The following is a 17,050-nucleotide window of genomic DNA, read 5'->3' as shown; positions in this document are numbered from 1 at the left end:
TGGGGTGCCATACTTGTCGCACTTCTTGAGGTTATCTTGAGACGATTTCGGGGCTTTTTAGTGTCCCCGCGGCCCGGTCCTCGACCAGGCCTCCACCCCCAGGAAGCAGCCCGTGACAGCTGACTAACACCCAGGTACCTATTTATGCTAGGTAGCAGGGGCATAGGGTGAAAGAAACTCTGCCCAGTGTTTCTCGCCGGCGCCCGGGATCAAACCCGGGACCACAGGATCACAAGTCCAGCGTGCTGTCCGCTCGGCCGCCCGGCTCCCTCTGCTTTGGGAGCCGGTCACTTCACTTGCTCTGATTTGGACGAGAGAGTGGGAAGTTATCAGCAGAGACCTGAGTGTCTAATATAAAGGCCTCATCACCTTTGCAAGCTATGATGTCAGGCTTACAGAAGGTCCCTCCTTCACAGGGAGGATTTTACACAACTCCCCCCTGCACTCGAGCTATGTCAATAGGCCGTTCTTCCTCTTCGCCCTTACATCATTACACACAGAAATCACACTAACCAGGAGTTGTGTAAACCCTGATTTGTGCCTCGGAGAGGCTGCGGGATCCAGTAAGTTCAGTAGATCTTCGGTTTCAACTCTTTTTAACCCTGTCGTAGCTCAGTCGATTAAGGCAGTGTCTGGGATGCTCCCGTACGCAGGTTCGAATCCTCGTCACGGCCCTTGTGGATTTTTTCATTTGATGCTCCACATTAGTGTGACCTCTGTGTATAGTGCCAACACCTCTTTGCCGTAGGCGGCCAGCTACGAACTGGGTGATATCGTCATGACGTTTCACCCGAGCTCCATGTGTCTTGCGGCATGCCTGGGATATGTGGCCCAGGGTCCCTGGTTTCTGGCAAGCATCGCAGAGACTAGAAGCCTCGGGTCTACCCCTAGCTGCTCTAGACGGCGTGGCTACAGCGTTTGCCCTAATCTGGATGGCATGAGCAAAATCTCCTCCGCTTAGCAGACGGGTACCGGATGCGACCCACTTGTGCCAAGATGGAACCTCACAAGAGGACGCAAGGCCGGCACCGTCGACCATGCTATACAGTTTTGCTTTCCACTTTCTAGAGCGCTCAGTCGTTCTGTTCGAAGGGGGTTCCGGCTGCCGTGGTCGGGTCTACGCATCGACGCATTCGCGCTTGGAACGCAGGTAGGAGAGCCGCTGCCACTACCACTGGATCCTCCGACTCTACTAACGCCCCGTGCCGCTTGTTCTTCTGTAGGCGGATTGATGTGGCAAAGTCGGGTATTCCTAGTCCACCGTCCTTCACGTCGGCATGAAAATAGGCATTAGGAGTATCATGAGGCAGCCTCAGCCAGCCACGAATGGCATGCCGCAGCCGCCAGTCAAGCCTCGCTAATTCCGTCTTAAACAAGCGTCCAAGAACAAGCCGGTGGTTCATCTTGGGGATTAGGTGGTGTTTTAGTAGGTATAGCCTCTGTTGGGGTTTGAGTGGCGCCTTAGTGATGTTTGTCAGGCCGTCTTCAAACAGGGAACCATAGGATAAGCGCCTGCCCCCGGCCGCGATAAGTATTCCTAAGTACTTATACTCGTCCGCCACACTCATAGTACCGATTTCATCGTCCCCGACGTAGTATGCCTTCCTGGTGGGGGGACATGCCACGTCTTGCGATGTGCATCGATTGCTATACTTAGCGTACGGCATTTTGCAGCACTTACTGTAAGACCAGAGCCACGCAGTGTGTGGCAAATACTTGTTATGAGTGTATGTAGTCTAGCAGCCGTTTCTGCTGCTACAACCAGATCGTCAGCGAATGCCAGTGGTGATATCTTTTCAGACCCCAGTCCAACCCCTAGCCCCAAGTCCTTAGCCCTAGTAATTGCCTCATCAATTATTAGGTTAAAGAGAAATGGAGACAGGGGGTCACCCTGTTTCACCCCTCTAGTGATCAGGATGTCCTTCGACTTCTCCCCTTGGCTGGTTATTACGGTTGAGGACCAATCATAGACCAACATTATGTATATCCTTAAAGGCTTCGGAATGCCTTTACGTTTCATGGCCCGATGGATGGCCGGATGGGAGACGCTATCGAAACCCTTCTCCATATCCAGAAACGCCAAGTGCGTGTTGTGCTTGAGCGCACGAGCCTCAGCTAGGAGGGCATCCAGGATCACCAGGTTTTCAGGGCATCCGTCCACAGGGACGAAGGCCTTCTGCCGCCTGTCTATCCTGACTGCCTCGGAGAGTCTGCTGCTCAGAATCTTAAGAAACAGCCTTACTATCGTAGATGACATGGTTATCTGGCGATAATGGGAAGGAGAGTCTGGGTTAGGTTTCTTAGCTAACAGCCCTGTCTTATTCTTGCGTTAAGGTTGTGGCAGGGATTTGTTTATCAACCACAGATTAAACAATTTTGCAAACACCCTGATTGGTATAGCTTTAAGTAGACATATAGTGATACCGTCTGGGCCAGGAGCAGCATTGCTACTTGCCTTGAGAGCAACAAGGATTCCCTCTGGTGTTATAGGGTCCCCTAGTTGCTGATTAACTAGATCACGGGCACGAATTGGGCGGCGGTCCGGTGATGTGGGTCTAGAGAATAGTGCCTCCCAGAATGGAAAGAGACGAGCTGGCTCCACTTCAGTGGGGGTTACTTTCCATTCTCCGGAAAGGACGCGCGCAGCGGCTTTTGAACGATCCTTTTCGTACAGGCTCTGACACAGAACGTACTGTGCTCTTCACTCCCTCTTTCGTCTGGTCGGAGGTTGAGTTGGATCGGCACGATTAATCGGTGGAGGTCTCTGTCGACGCGTAGAGCGAGGGCGCAGTGCGTGGTCACCAGACCTTTTGGCAGAAATAACTACTCGAGCATGGCGCTCAAGGATCCTATCCACGTTATGGCCGTTATCACTGACCAGGTCAGTGATTGCCTCATCAAGGAGTTCTTTCCCCTTTCCCATCCGGTTTCCTGGCCCCTGGGTGCAATAGCTGCAAGGAATTCCACCATGGTTTCCTTCCAAGAAGTTTCCTGGGGGATCCTGTCAGGGGGGGGGGCATGTCAGGTTCAGCGCCATCGGGGGCGCCCACCGCCTCCCTGATATTGCCTCTCCGTCCGTGGTTCCTTAATTGGGCTAGGCTGTTCGTCCTCCCTGTCTGAGTTAGACAGTGAAGACTCCAACCCCTCGCCCTCCGCTCGATTTCTGTATTCCACCACCAATTTTTTGTACTCATTCCTTTTCCTTTGACTCTTGATGGACTCTAAAGTTCGCGAAAGAAAGCGCTGTTGCAGCCGCTGGTTCATACCTTCCTGGCCTGCCTGGGGTCTGCCCTCCAGGTTCACCTCTTCCATTGCCAGGAAGCGTTTCTTCTCGTCGGTCCACCTTGCTTTGGGTCTACCCGCTCTACTCGCGGCCTCTTCAAGTTCCTGGTGGTATTGGACCTTGTGCATGCAGCTCAGATGGACTCGCATTGCTCTATAGTCTCGAAAGGTTCTGCCACAGTTTGGACAGTCTGGCGACCGATCATTCATAGTCGGATAGTCATGTAGGTCACCCATCGTGCTGACAGGAGTCAGTACGTCTCCGTAATGGTTTTCACAAAAGTTTATGGGTGACAAGCCACGAAAACCCTTGGCAGTGGCAGATGGCCTTTGGGATTGCTCAAACCAAGTGTCACTGACAAATGACCCCTACTGCAGGTAGACGGAAGGTCCCCTTAGAGCAGCAGTAGGGGGGGGGGGAAGGCCGAAGCTGTTAGCGTTACCAGGAGTGCCACGAGGAGGCCAGCTGGGGACTTTACACAATTACCGCGAGCGATAACTGTGCACTATGCACTCTCTTAAGCATATACAGTCGGAAGCGAAGAGCGTCTAAATGCAGATACCGTGGGAGAGAGTCATAGTTTCGTATTTAATATCTTAATAAACACGCTGTTAAACTCTGTACCGAGCAAACCCAACGTCCACATCATTAGCTATGCTGATGATATAATGATACACACCACTGGGTATGCTAACACGCAGAACACTCTTAACTCTGTATTAGACTCATGTCAGGACCTAGGTTTAATTATCTCAGCAGAGAAAACAAAGATACTAAATCGGCGCCCACCCAGGCAGGGAGGAGCTGTTCGCAAGATGCAACTGTCTGATGGCTCCCAGCTTGACTATGTAAACAGATTCAAATACCTTGGCCTTGAGGTGCCACTGTATGGTCATGTTGTATTCAGACTCTGCCGTCAGTATAAAGAGAGGCTCCGAGCTCTCAAGGCTGCTGCAGGTTATCACTCAGGCTATGGTGCCAATGTCAGGATTGTCAAAATGATGTACCTTGCATACATCAGATCTTTAGTGGATTATGCTGCACCTCTCCTTGTTTTGATGCCTGAAAGAAAACTTGGAGGGCTTGAAAAATTGCAGAACGAAGCCTTGAGGATAATCCTTGGGTGCCCTCGTACCACAAAGATACTTAATATGAGAAAGGAACTTAATATTCCAAGCGTTGTTGACCGTGTTACTGAAATTAACTGTCAAATTGGTATAAAAATGCTTAGGCTAACTCATCCTAATCCTTGCACAGAAGCCCTCCAGAATTTCTTTATTGAAGATCAGCATTGTTCCAAATGGATAACGAAAACTGGAACTCAACTCAGAATGTATCAGGTTCTGATACACTACCACCAGGACGACCAGGTGGTCAACTTCAACACCGACTCCAGAACCGCCCATGACCCGGGCGACACAAACAGAGGTAATTCCTTCTCCAGCTCCCAACACTCCTACCATCACTATCTCAGCAGCTGCACTAGCAGACGTGCTGTCTACAAACGATAACAGTACCACCAGCGCTCCTGAAATAGCTACAACCACCAATCAACGACACCTAAACCTACCTAAGGCTGCGAGGCGAAAGACAAAAACGCCCACTACGGAGGTTACGGACTCCTCAGACGAGGAAATCATAGTAGGAGCTCCACCGCCGCATCACAAATACGACACCAACACGGTTCAAGACTTCCTCATGGAGGCCACGTCACCAAACTCCAACGACAACACTGCTCAGCCAAAGTCGCAGGCAAAGAAAAAACGGAAAACCTAGAGGTCTACACTAACCCCACCAGCTCCATACTGGTATAGCCAGCCCTCCAGGCTGAAAACCATCATGAAAACCCCCATCTATCGCCACATCTCTAGTATCAGCCCAACCCGTTCTCGCAAATTCGTAAAGTCAATATTGACTTATTAACTACGTGCATAGGTGATATACTAAACATAATAGATACCCTTAAAAAGATTCATAGAAAACACCGACCTTACCTAACCTTGTTAGTGTCTTAAGATAAGCATCTTATTGCTTCGTAATTACAATTATTACTTAACCTATACCTATTATAGGTTAGGTAATAATTGTAATTACGAAGCAATAAGATGCTTATTTTAACATACTAAGTAGGTTAGGTAAGGTCGGTGTTTTCTATGAATCTTTTTAAGGGTATCAATTATGTTAAGTATGTCACCTATGCACATATTTAATAAGTCAATATTGACTTATTAAATTTGCGAGAACGGGTTGATCAGCCACTGATACAGATAATGGCTCCAAAGAGCCTCCACTTACGGGCTCACCATTGCCCGTGCTACTGAAACTTATCGTTCTGAGTAGCGAATCTTAAATAATAACAACAACAGAGTAATAACACACGGGAGACATCTCCCGTCACGCAGGGTGCAGTCGCACCTCCACAGATCTCCAGTATCAGCTCTTGATACTAGTAATGGCTCAAAAGGGCCACCACTTACGGGCTATTCATGCCCGTGCCACCTTCTTGATGGCTTAATCTTCATTAATCTTGTAATAACCCAAGCGTGAAGAGTTACAGCCCCGCTCCTGTGCCAGGTAAGTCCACAGCGGGCTCACCATAGCCCGTGCTACTAGGAACTTGTTCCGAGTAGCTGAATCTATAACAACAACAAAAACGAGTAATAACCAGTCTACTTACAATTGTGGTGTAGAACAGACTCTTGCGAGATACTGTACCAACTCTCAGTGCGCTCAACTCACACCATTGCTCGCCACGGTATCACCTGCATACTTCTGTATACTCGACCCAATATATATATATTCTCTTAGTGTCATATTTATTGTCACCATACTTTGTGTAACAATAGAACTGTTACATTGTGACCCAGCGAGTGAAAAGAACACCTTGTCGCAAACTAGATCTTCGTCACAGATTTATCTACCAGGTTTCCAGCATACAACGCAGATGAACCAGAATTTTGGTTCATGCAGATGGAGGCTATTTTCGACCACCACGAAATTACGACTGAGAAAACCCGATATGCCTGTACCCTGCCAACACTTCCCCCGGAGGCTATGCACACTGCCTCCGCTGTCATCACCGCACCATCACCAGACACCAGGACGTACACCGCATTGAAGGCCGCTCTTCTACAGGCAGCGATGAAACGCCACATTCAACAAAGAGATCAACTCCTCACTGACAAAAGATTAGCAGACAAAACACCAGCCCAGCTTCTGCGGCAGATTCAATATGTGATGCATACTGCAACTGGCCCGGCCCCCAGCGAGATTATGAGATCACTCTGGATACAACTCTGTCCAAAACACATTCAACCGGCCCTATTCAGTATGGCTGACGACACCCCATTAGCCCAGCTGGCTACACTGGCAGACCAGCTTCATACGACGTCTGATGACGCTACGCTGTCCCACCTCAGTAATACACAGCAGACTACAGACACCCAACAACTTGACGTTCTCCAGAACCGGCGTTTCTTCCGCCCAGGGAGGACGTACCAAGCGAATCCAGTATCAGGATCTAGGTGACAGCGAGAACACCGAGAAGAGCTTTGTTCTGACCACCAGAGGTTCGGACACCAGGCCCACAACTGTAGGGCTCCTTGTTCCTGGTCGGGAAACTACTTCGGCGGGGACTGTTAACGGCCAGTAACCCCGCCATTTCAAACACTACATCTCTACTTATTTGACATCATAACCAAACACCGTTTCCTCGTTGACACAGGTGCAGCAGCTAGTGTGTTGCCTCCCCCACTGCTCAAACCGAATAGCACACTCGCTCCAAACGCATTAGCCTAACGAGAGAAGCAAAACTCTTCTTGGTACTAATTATAGAACTCAAACCTTTCCCGCCAACCATTGGAGAACGGTGAGGTGTTGCCCGAGCATATAAGCAGCAGAGTAGCGAGTAATAACACACAGTCCGGCAGTGGTCCAGTCTGACACCACTCACCACACATCACAAGGAGCAGTGTGGTCACAATGCGACCCAAACGTCTTAAGGTCAGAGCTACTCCACTTGACGGTGATGCTATCGGGAGAAGCAATACTTTAAAGATCCTGAAGGACGTAACTGGCCTCGAACCCGCTGACATTAGTCAGGAAAGTGAAGATATCGTGCTCTTCTTTTCATGTGATGCGGAGCTAGAAAAACTTCTGACTAACGATGCCATTCTTCGCAAAGAGCACCACCTACATCCTCACTTCCCACGTCAGTTCCTGGCCGGAAGAACTGTTTTTACCAGCAGGACCAGCCGGTGGATCGCTGAGCGACCTCAACATCATATCAAGGACAATATCGAGGACGAAAATCCAAACCTGGCTTTACTCAAACTAGAGTTCTGCAACACCGACAAAACATCAATGAAGATTACGTTCACTACCATAGCTGCGGCCACCCAGGCTGCCACACAAGGATTCTACTGCTTCGGCCTAAAAATACCACCCCACCAAATAAAAAAGGAACGATACCATGAGATCCAACAGTGCTTTAAGTGCTACGAGCTCTCCCACCCGACCAACAAGTGTCAGCACCCTGTCTAGAGGTGCAGCCTGTGCGCACTGGACCATCACTACTCCATATGCAAGGCAACAGTCCATCACTGCTTGCTCTGTGATGGCAATCACCCTGCAATTTCCTACCGCTGCCCCCGCAGACAGGAAAGCATCAAGGTTGAAGCCAAGAGAAACAAACCTTCTACCTCCTCGACCAGAGCCCCACGCGTTCAACTCACCACCTTAGCTCTCACTAATCGACCAGAAGACTTTCCAGTCTTACCAACATGTGGCTCCTCCCAGCAGGCGACACAGCCTTCTCATTGGGGACCCAAGGTCCCACAGGTTCCTTCACAGCCCCCTGCATCACGTGCAGGCATTATCCCTGGTCTTATTAGACTTGCGGAAAGGCTAGCAGGACCAGACAACCAGCGCTTTGTCAGTGAACTAAACGCATTATACATAGACAATGGCCTGGCCCTCATCATAGCCACTAGCGTAAATCTCACTGCCTCCTCTACCACTCCGGAGACTACCACCAGGACGACCATGCTGTCAACTTCAACACCGACTCCAGAACCGCCCATGACCCGGACGACACAAACAGAGGTAATTCCTTCTCCAGCTCCCAACACTCCTACCATCACTATCTCAGCAGCCGCGCTAGCAGCCGTGCTGTCTACAAACGATAACAGTACCACCAGCGCTCCTGAAATAGCTACAAACACCAATCAACGACACCTAAACCTACCTAAGGCTGCGAGGCGAAAGACAAAAACGCCCACTACGCAGGTTACGGACTCCTCAGACGAGGAAATCATAGTAGGAGCTCCACCGCCACATCACAAATACGACACCTACACGGTTCAAGACTTCCTCATGGAGGCCACGTCACCAAACTGCAACGACAACACTGCTCAGCCAAAGTCGCAGGCAAAGAAAAAACGGAAAACTAGAGGTCCACACTAATCCTAACAGCTCCATAACTGGTATAGCCAGCCCTCCAGGCTGAAAACCATCATGAAGACCCCCATCCATCTCCAGATCTCTAGTATCAGCCAATGATATAGATAATGGCTCCAAAGAGCCTCCGCTTACGGACTCACCATAGCCCGTGCTACTGGAACTTATTGTTCTGAGTAGCGAATCTTAAACAACAACAACAGAGTAATAACACACGGGAGACATCTCCCGTCACGCAGGGTGCAGTCACACCTCCACAGATCTCCAGTATCAGCTCTTGATACTGTTAATGGCTCAAAAGGGCCACCACTTACGGGCTATTCATGCTCGTGCCACCTTTTGGGTGGCTTAATCTTCATCAATCAATCAATCGAGTAATAACCAGTCTACTTTCAAGTGTGGTGTAGAACAGACTCTTGCGAGATACTGTACCAACTCTCAGTGCGCTCAACTCACACCATTGCTCGCCAAGGTATCACCTGCATACTTCTGTATACTCGACCAAATATATATATTCTCTTAGTGTTTGTGTTTATTGTCACCATACTTTACGTAACAATAGAACTGTTACAAGTCTGTGCGGAGTTCGGAGCTCGACGATTATTAAAACACATGAATCTTCATTAGAACTTTAATTATAAATATTGGTAAAGTGTTTAAAATGAACCTTATATTCCTATCTCTCTTGAAGCATAGAAAACGTTTACGATTTTTACATATTTACGTGAAATAAACATGGTTCTGAGAGAGTTGATGATACTGCCCTCATCTATTCAGACCCCAACCCACATACACTAAATAATGTTGTGAAGAATGAATTAAAATAAGTTCACTTATGGATGTCAACTAACAAACTAACACTAAACATAGAAAAGACCTACTACATCTTATTTGGAAGCAAATCATCGAATGCAATTCAGCTACAGATAGACAACAGTAACATTAGTAATAAAAATTATGGAAAGTTTCTTGGCCTATTCCTAGACAAGAGACTCAACTTCAGCACCCACATTCAACACAAAACTATTAAATGATTCTTCGCGGCAGGGGATCGTATTCCAGGGACCTGCCTGAAACGCTACGCGTACTAGTGGCTGTACAAGAATGTAACAACTCTTGTATATATCTCAAAAAAAAAAAAAAAAAAAAAAAAAGTCTCTAAAACAGTTGTATACTCTCCAAAAAAAGATATTATGTTCCTAACTCTGCTCTCCTCTCACTATATTATGCACTAATCTATTCCAATCTTAATTATGGTATCTGTGCATGGGGGTCTACCTCTGCAAACCACCTCAAGCCCATCATCACCCAGCAAAAATCTGCTATCAGAATAATAACAAACTATGCTTTCAGACAACACTCAGCTCCCTTGTTTAACTCCCTAAACATGTTAAATATTAACTCCCTCCACACATTCTCTTGTGTCAACTACATTTACAAAACCCTGTTCTTTAATGCAAACCATGCTCTGAAACTCTCCTTGGACAGATGTAATAGGACCCATTATCACCACACCAGAAATAAATATCTCTTTGATATCCCCAGAGTCAAACTTAATCTGTGTAAACACTCTATGCAAATTAAGGGACCTAGTCTATGGAACTCACTCCCTAGTGAATTGAAAAGCTGTAAAACTTTTGCCTCATTTAAAAACAAAACCAAAAAGTACCTAATTTAGTCTTCGTAGTTTCCTACACTGAGCTTTAAATTTGCTCTGTATCTAGTGTTACCCAATCTTTATGTACTTAATCCAAACGACTTTATCATTGTGTTCATTGCTGTCTTCTTTTATGTGCTAGCCATATGCTGTATTGTGCCTACTAATTTTTGTTAAACTACCATTCAAGCTGTCATTGCAATCAATCTGAGCTACCTATGTGCTTTAATATACCTACAATTTTCTCTCATCTTTTATTTTTTTCTTGCTATGTAATTATTATCATTTTATAAATTTTGCTAATATTTACCGGGTCCGAAGAATTACCCAAATGTACCCAAATCCTCGTTGCATTACGTAAGTAATGAAGAAATATGGTATATTTACTTACTGTAAATAAATACTCCTCTTCGCCCTTACATCATTACACACAGAAATCACACTAACCAGGAGTTGTGTAAACCCTGGTTTGTGCCTCGGAGAGGCTGCGGGATCCAGTAAGTTCAGTAGATCTTCGGTTTCAACTCTTTTTAACCCTGTCGTAGCTCAGTCGATTAAGGCAGTGTCTGGGATGCTCCCGTACGCAGGTTCGAATCCTCGTCACGGCCCTTGTGGATTTTTTCATTTCATGCACCACATTAGTGTGACCTCTGTGTATAGTGCCAAAACCTCTTTGCCGTAGGCGGCCAGCTACGAACTGGGTGATATCGTCATGACGTTTCACCCGAGCTCCATGTGTCTTGTGGCATGCCTGGGATATGTGGCCCAGGGTCCCTGGTTTCTGGCAAGCATCGCAGAGACTAGAAGCCTCGGGTCTACCCCTAGCTGCTCTAGACGGCGTGGCTACAGCGTTTGCCCTAATCTGGATGGCATGAGCAAAATCTCCTCCGCTTAGCAGACGGGTACCGGATGCGACCCACTTGTGCCAAGATGGAACCTCACAAGAGGACGCAAGGCCGGCACCGTCGACCATGCTATACAGTTTTGCTTTCCACTTTCTAGAGCGCTCAGTCGTTCTGTTCGAAGGGGGTTCCGGCTGCCGTGGTCGGGTCTACGCATCGACGCATTCGCGCTTGGAACGCAGGTAGGAGAGCCGCTGCCACTACCACTGGATCCTCCGACTCTACTAACGCCCCGTGCCGCTTGTTCTTCTGTAGGCGGATTGATGTGGCAAAGTCGGGTATTCCTAGTCCACCATCCTTCACGTCGGCATGAAAATAGGCATTAGGAGTATCATGAGGCAGCCTCAGCCAGCCACGAATGGCATGCCGCAGCCGCCAGTCAAGCCTCGCTAATTCCGTCTTAAACAAGCGTCCAAGAACAAGCCGGTGGTTCATCTTGGGGATTAGGTGGTGTTTTAGTAGGTATAGCCTCTGTTGGGGTTTGAGTGGCGCCTTAGTGATGTTTGTCAGGCCGTCTTCAAACAGGGAACCATAGGATAAGCGCCTGCCCCCGGCCGCGATAAGTATTCCTAAGTACTTATACTCGTCCGCCACACTCATAGTACCGATTTCATCGTCCCCGACGTAGTATGCCTTCCTGGTGGGGGGACATGCCACGTCTTGCGATGTGCATCGATTGCTATACTTAGCGTACGGCATTTCGCAGCACTTACTGTAAGACCAGAGCCACGCAGTGTGTGGCAAATACTTGTTATGAGTGTATAGGTAGTCTAGCAGCCGTTTCTGCTGCTACAACCAGATCGTCAGCGAATGCCAGTGCTGATATCTTTTCAGACCCCAGTCCAACCCCTAGCCCCAAGTCCTTAGCCCTAGTAATTGCCTCATCAATTATTAGGTTAAAGAGAAATGGAGACAGGGAGTCACCCTGTTTCACCCCTCTAGTGATCAGGATGTCCTTCGACTTCTCCCCTTGGCTGGTTATTACGGTTGAGGACCAATCATAGACCAACATTATGTATATCCTTAAAGGCTTCGGAATGCCTTTACGTTTCATGGCCCGATGGATGGCCGGATGGGAGACGCTATCGAAACCCTTCTCCATATCCAGAAACGCCAAGTGCGTGTTGTGCTTGAGCGCACGAGCCTCAGCTAGGAGGGCATCCAGGATCACCAGGTTTTCAGGGCATCCGTCCACAGGGACGAAGGCCTTCTGCCGCCTGTCTATCCTGACTGCCTCGGAGAGTCTGCTGCTCAGAATCTTATGAAACAGCCTTACTATCGTAGATGACATGGTTATCTGGCGATAATGGGAAGGAGAGTCTGGGTTAGGTTTCTTAGCTAACAGCACTGTCTCATTCTTGCGTTAAGGTTGTGGCAGGGATTTGTTTATCAACCACAGATTAAACAATTTTGCAAACACCCTGATTGGTATAGCTTTAAGTAGACATATAGTGATACCGTCTGGGCCGGAAGCAGCATTGCTACTTGCCTTGAGAGCAACAAGGATTTCCTCTGGTGTTATAGGGTCCCCTAGTTGCTGATTAACTAGATCACGGGCACGAATTGGGCGGCGGTCAGGTGATGTGGGTCTAGAGAATAGTGCCTCCCAGAATGGAAAGAGACGAGCTGGCTGCACTTCAGTGGGGGTTACTTTCCATTCTCCGGAAAGGACGCGCGCAGCGGCTTTTGAACGATCCTTTTCGTACAGGCTCTGACACAGAACGTACTGTGCTCTTCACTCCCTCTTTCGTCTGGTCGGAGGTTGAGTTGGATCGGCACGATTAATCGGTGGAGGTCTCTGTCGACGCGTAGAACGAGGGCGCAGTGCGTGGTCACCAGATCTTTTGGCAGAAATAACTACTCGAGCATGGCGCTCAAGGATCCTATCCACGTTATGGCCGTTATCACTGACCAGGTCAGTGATTGCCTCATCAAGGAGTTCTTTCCCCCATCCGGTTTCCTGGCCCCTGGGTGCAATAGCTGCAAGGAATTCCACCATGGTTTCCTTCCAAGAAGTTTCCTGGGGGGTCCTGTCAGGGGGGGGGGCATGTCAGGTTCAGCGCCATCGGGGGCGCCCACCGCCTCCCTGATATTGCCTCTCCGTCCGTGGTTCCTTAATTGGGCTAGGCTGTTCGTCCTCCCTGTCTGAGTTAGACAGTGAAGACTCCAAGCCCTCGCCCTCCGCTCGATTTCTGTATTCCACCACCAATTTTTTGTACTCATTCCTTTTCCTTTGACTCTTGATGGACTCTAAAGTTCGCGAAAGAAAGCGCTGTTGCAGCCGCTGGTTCATACCTTCCTGGCCTGCCTGGGGTCTGCCCTCCAGGCTCACCTCTTCCATTGCCAGGAAGCGTTTCTTCTCGTCGGTCCACCTTGCTTTGGGTCTACCCGCTCTACTCGCGGCCTCTTCAAGTTCCTGGTGGTATTGGACCTTGTGCATGCAGCTCAGATGGACTCGCATTGCTCTATAGTCTCGAAAGGTTCTGCCACAGTTTGGACAGTCTGGCGACCGATCATTCATAGTCGGATAGTCATGTAGGTCACCCATCGTGCTGACAGGAGTCAGTACGTCTCCGTAATGGTTTTCACAAAAGTTTATGGGTGACAAGCCACGAAAACCCTTGGCAGTGGCAGATGGCCTTTGGGATTGCTCAAACCAAGTGTCACTGACAAATGACCCCTACTGCAGGTAGACGGAAGGTCCCCTTAGAGCAGCAGTAGGGGGGGGGGAAAGGCCGAAGCTGTTAGCGTTACCAGGAGTGCCACGAGGAGGCCAGCTGGGGACTTTACACAATTACCGCGAGCGATAACTGTGCACTATGCACTCTCTTAAGCATATACAGTCGGAAGCGAAGAGCGTCTAAATGCAGATACCGTGGGAGAGAGTCATAGTTTCGTATTTAATATCTTAATAAACACGCTGTTAAACTCTGTACCGAGCAAACCCAACGTCCACATCATTAGCTATGCTGATGATATAATGATACACACCACTGGGTATGCTAACACGCAGAACACTCTTAACTCTGTATTAGACTCATGTCAGGACCTAGGTTTAATTATCTCAGCAGAGAAAACAAAGATACTAAATCGGCGCCCACCCAGGCAGGGAGGAGCTGTTCGCAAGATGCAACTGTCTGATGGCTCCCAGCTTGACTATGTAAACAGATTCAAATACCTTGGCCTTGAGGTGCCACTGTATGGTCATGTTGTATTCAGACTCTGCCGTCAGTATAAAGAGAGGCTCCGAGCTCTCAAGGCTGCTGCAGGTTATCACTCAGGCTATGGTGCCAATGTCAGGATTGTCAAAATGATGTACCTTGCATACATCAGATCTTTAGTGGATTATGCTGCACCTCTCCTTGTTTTGATGCCTGAAAGAAAGCTTGGAGGGCTTGAAAAATTGCAGAACGAAGCCTTGAGGATAATCCTTGGGTGCCCTCGTACCACAAAGATACTTAATATGAGAAAGGAACTTAATATTCCAAGCGTTGTTGACCGTGTTACTGAAATTAACTGTCAAATTGGTATAAAAATGCTTAGGCTAACTCATCCTAATCCTTGCACAGAATCCCTCCAGAATTTCTTTATTGAAGATCAGCATTGTTCCAAATGGATAACTAAAACTGGAACTCAACTCAGAATGTATCAGGTTCTTAATTTGTAATAAGAGAAACAACAGCTCACTTTCTTGCACCGTGGAAGATTACACCCTTTCCAGTTTTAATCCCTCCCTTTCCACCCAAGAAACAAATTAGAAATCAGCCCAAGCTTCGTCTTGAGCCAAAGCTCAACGCCTTAAGCGATATTGATGCTCTGTTCACTGAACATTTTCTCTCTTTCAAATCATATACACTGATGGTTCCCTACACCGCACCACGGGTGCAGCTGGAAGTGCAGTCGTTCTGACAATGGGCGATGGCTTGTACTTTGAGTGGAGAGTCCGTATAAACAACTGGGCCTCTACCCTTCAGACCGAACTATTTGCCTTGATCCTTGCACTGAAATGTGTACAAGTCTCCAAACTTGATACATTAATTGTAAGTGACTCCTTATCATCCTTAATTGCTCTCAACTCTTTAAGACATAACTGTAACATGCTCGTGTCCGAAACTAGACACAAATACAACAAAATTATTAAGGATGGTAACAGAGTCCATTTCATGTGGTCTCCATCTCATGTTGGCCTCCGAATACATGATAGAGCTGATAAGTTAGCCAAAGAATCTGCCTTTAAAGGAGACGTATGAGTGTAACCTTGGATTGTCAATGAGCAATCTGAGAGCAGCAGTACACCGAGAACTTCAACAAGATCTTGTAGATCTGAGGCAAAATGAAATTGACACCAGTAATTCCATCTATCATCATACTATCATGCAAGAGGAACCACACATCTATGGTTCATCCAATAAAATCAGCAGACTTCTAGATGTTACTACTGCTCGGCTTAGACTCGGTTACAAGTATCTCTGGGAATTCTCATTATCTGCTGATGTAGACCTGACCAAATGTAAACTGTGTCAACAAAATTATTCGCACACCCTCCGTCACTATGTGATGGAGTGCAAAAAGATACGTGAATTCTGAGACAATTCTATAACCAATGTTCCAACGATGTGTAAATATTTCATTCAAAATGATCTGCTACCAGAAATTTTAGCCAAATATCCCCAGTTTGCTAACTGTAGGTAGTAACTAAGTGATTGTAACCTATCCACCGCTGCCCACTGGATGGGGGGCGATGTGCAGGACAAATATATCAATTGTGACACTAGCTCTCCACATATGTCAGTTGCTTAATTTAGAAACTGTACTTATGTTCACTCTCGAACCCATTGTTGATGTGACGACTTATACTGAATTTTGTAACTAGCTCATCAAGATTGTAACTTGCTTAGCTAAAGGAATTGTGGGGTTCAGTCCCTGAGCCGATTATGTGCCTCTGTAACCCTTTCCACTACCGCCCAAAAGATGGGTATGGGGTGCATAATAAATGAACTAAACTAATTAAAACTTAATTTAAAATTGATATATCTTTGTCCTCCAACCTGATATATTTCCTTTGGTGCACTAATAATAACTTTTATATCTCGCATATAAGATTTTAGGCTTTATTGGCGTATCTTTGTTAATTACACAATATATTGACAAGTGCCTAGGCGTCTGCACTCCATGCCCGACAAGCTACTGAACCCACTATAAAAACATATGTATCTTTACTCGAGCTATAAATATGTCTGTTGTAATGTATTTAAAATGAAGCTTATATATCTAACTTGCTTAAGACATATAAAACATTTGTGTTTATTAAAGAATTTACGTGAAATAAACGTTGTTCTGAGAGAGAGTTGCTCATTCGATCAGTCTATAGCGAGTAGATTTTCCCAATAATATACTCGCTCCAAACGCATTAGCCTAACGAGAGAAGCAAAACTCTTCTTGGTACTAATTATAGAACTCAAACCTTTCCCGCCAACCATTGGAGAACGGTGAGGTGTTGCCCGAGCATATAAGCAGCAGAGTAGCGAGTAATAACACACAGTCCGGCAGTGGTCCAGTCTGACACCACTCACCACACATCACAAGGAGCAGTGTGGTCACAATGCGACCAAAACGTCTTAAGGTCAGAGCTACTCCACTTGACGGTGATGCTATCGGGAGAAGCAATATTTTAAAGATCCTGAAGGACGTAACTGGCCTCGAACCCGCTGACATTAGTCAGGAAAGTGAAGATATCGTGCTCTTCTTTTC

General features: G+C 47.3%; 1 protein-coding gene across 1 annotated transcript in view; it reads right to left on the bottom strand.

Moving 5' to 3' along the window:
• LOC138365318 (uncharacterized) overlaps positions 1–1,039 on the bottom strand; it is a 72,211-nt gene extending 71,172 nt beyond the window's left edge. The window contains exon 1 of the mRNA XM_069325609.1: positions 791–1,039. Within this exon, the coding sequence (XP_069181710.1) occupies positions 791–1,039 (249 nt within the window). The remainder of the gene's footprint in view (positions 1–790) is intronic.
• Positions 1,040–17,050: the final 16,011 nt, after the last annotated feature.

This window comes from Procambarus clarkii, chromosome 16 (genome assembly GCF_040958095.1).
Source record: "Procambarus clarkii isolate CNS0578487 chromosome 16, FALCON_Pclarkii_2.0, whole genome shotgun sequence".
In the NCBI taxonomy this organism is placed as follows: Eukaryota; Metazoa; Arthropoda; class Malacostraca; order Decapoda; family Cambaridae; genus Procambarus; species Procambarus clarkii.
The sequence above is the reverse complement of the archived record's forward strand: the minus strand, read 5'-3'. Positions and strand labels throughout refer to the sequence as shown.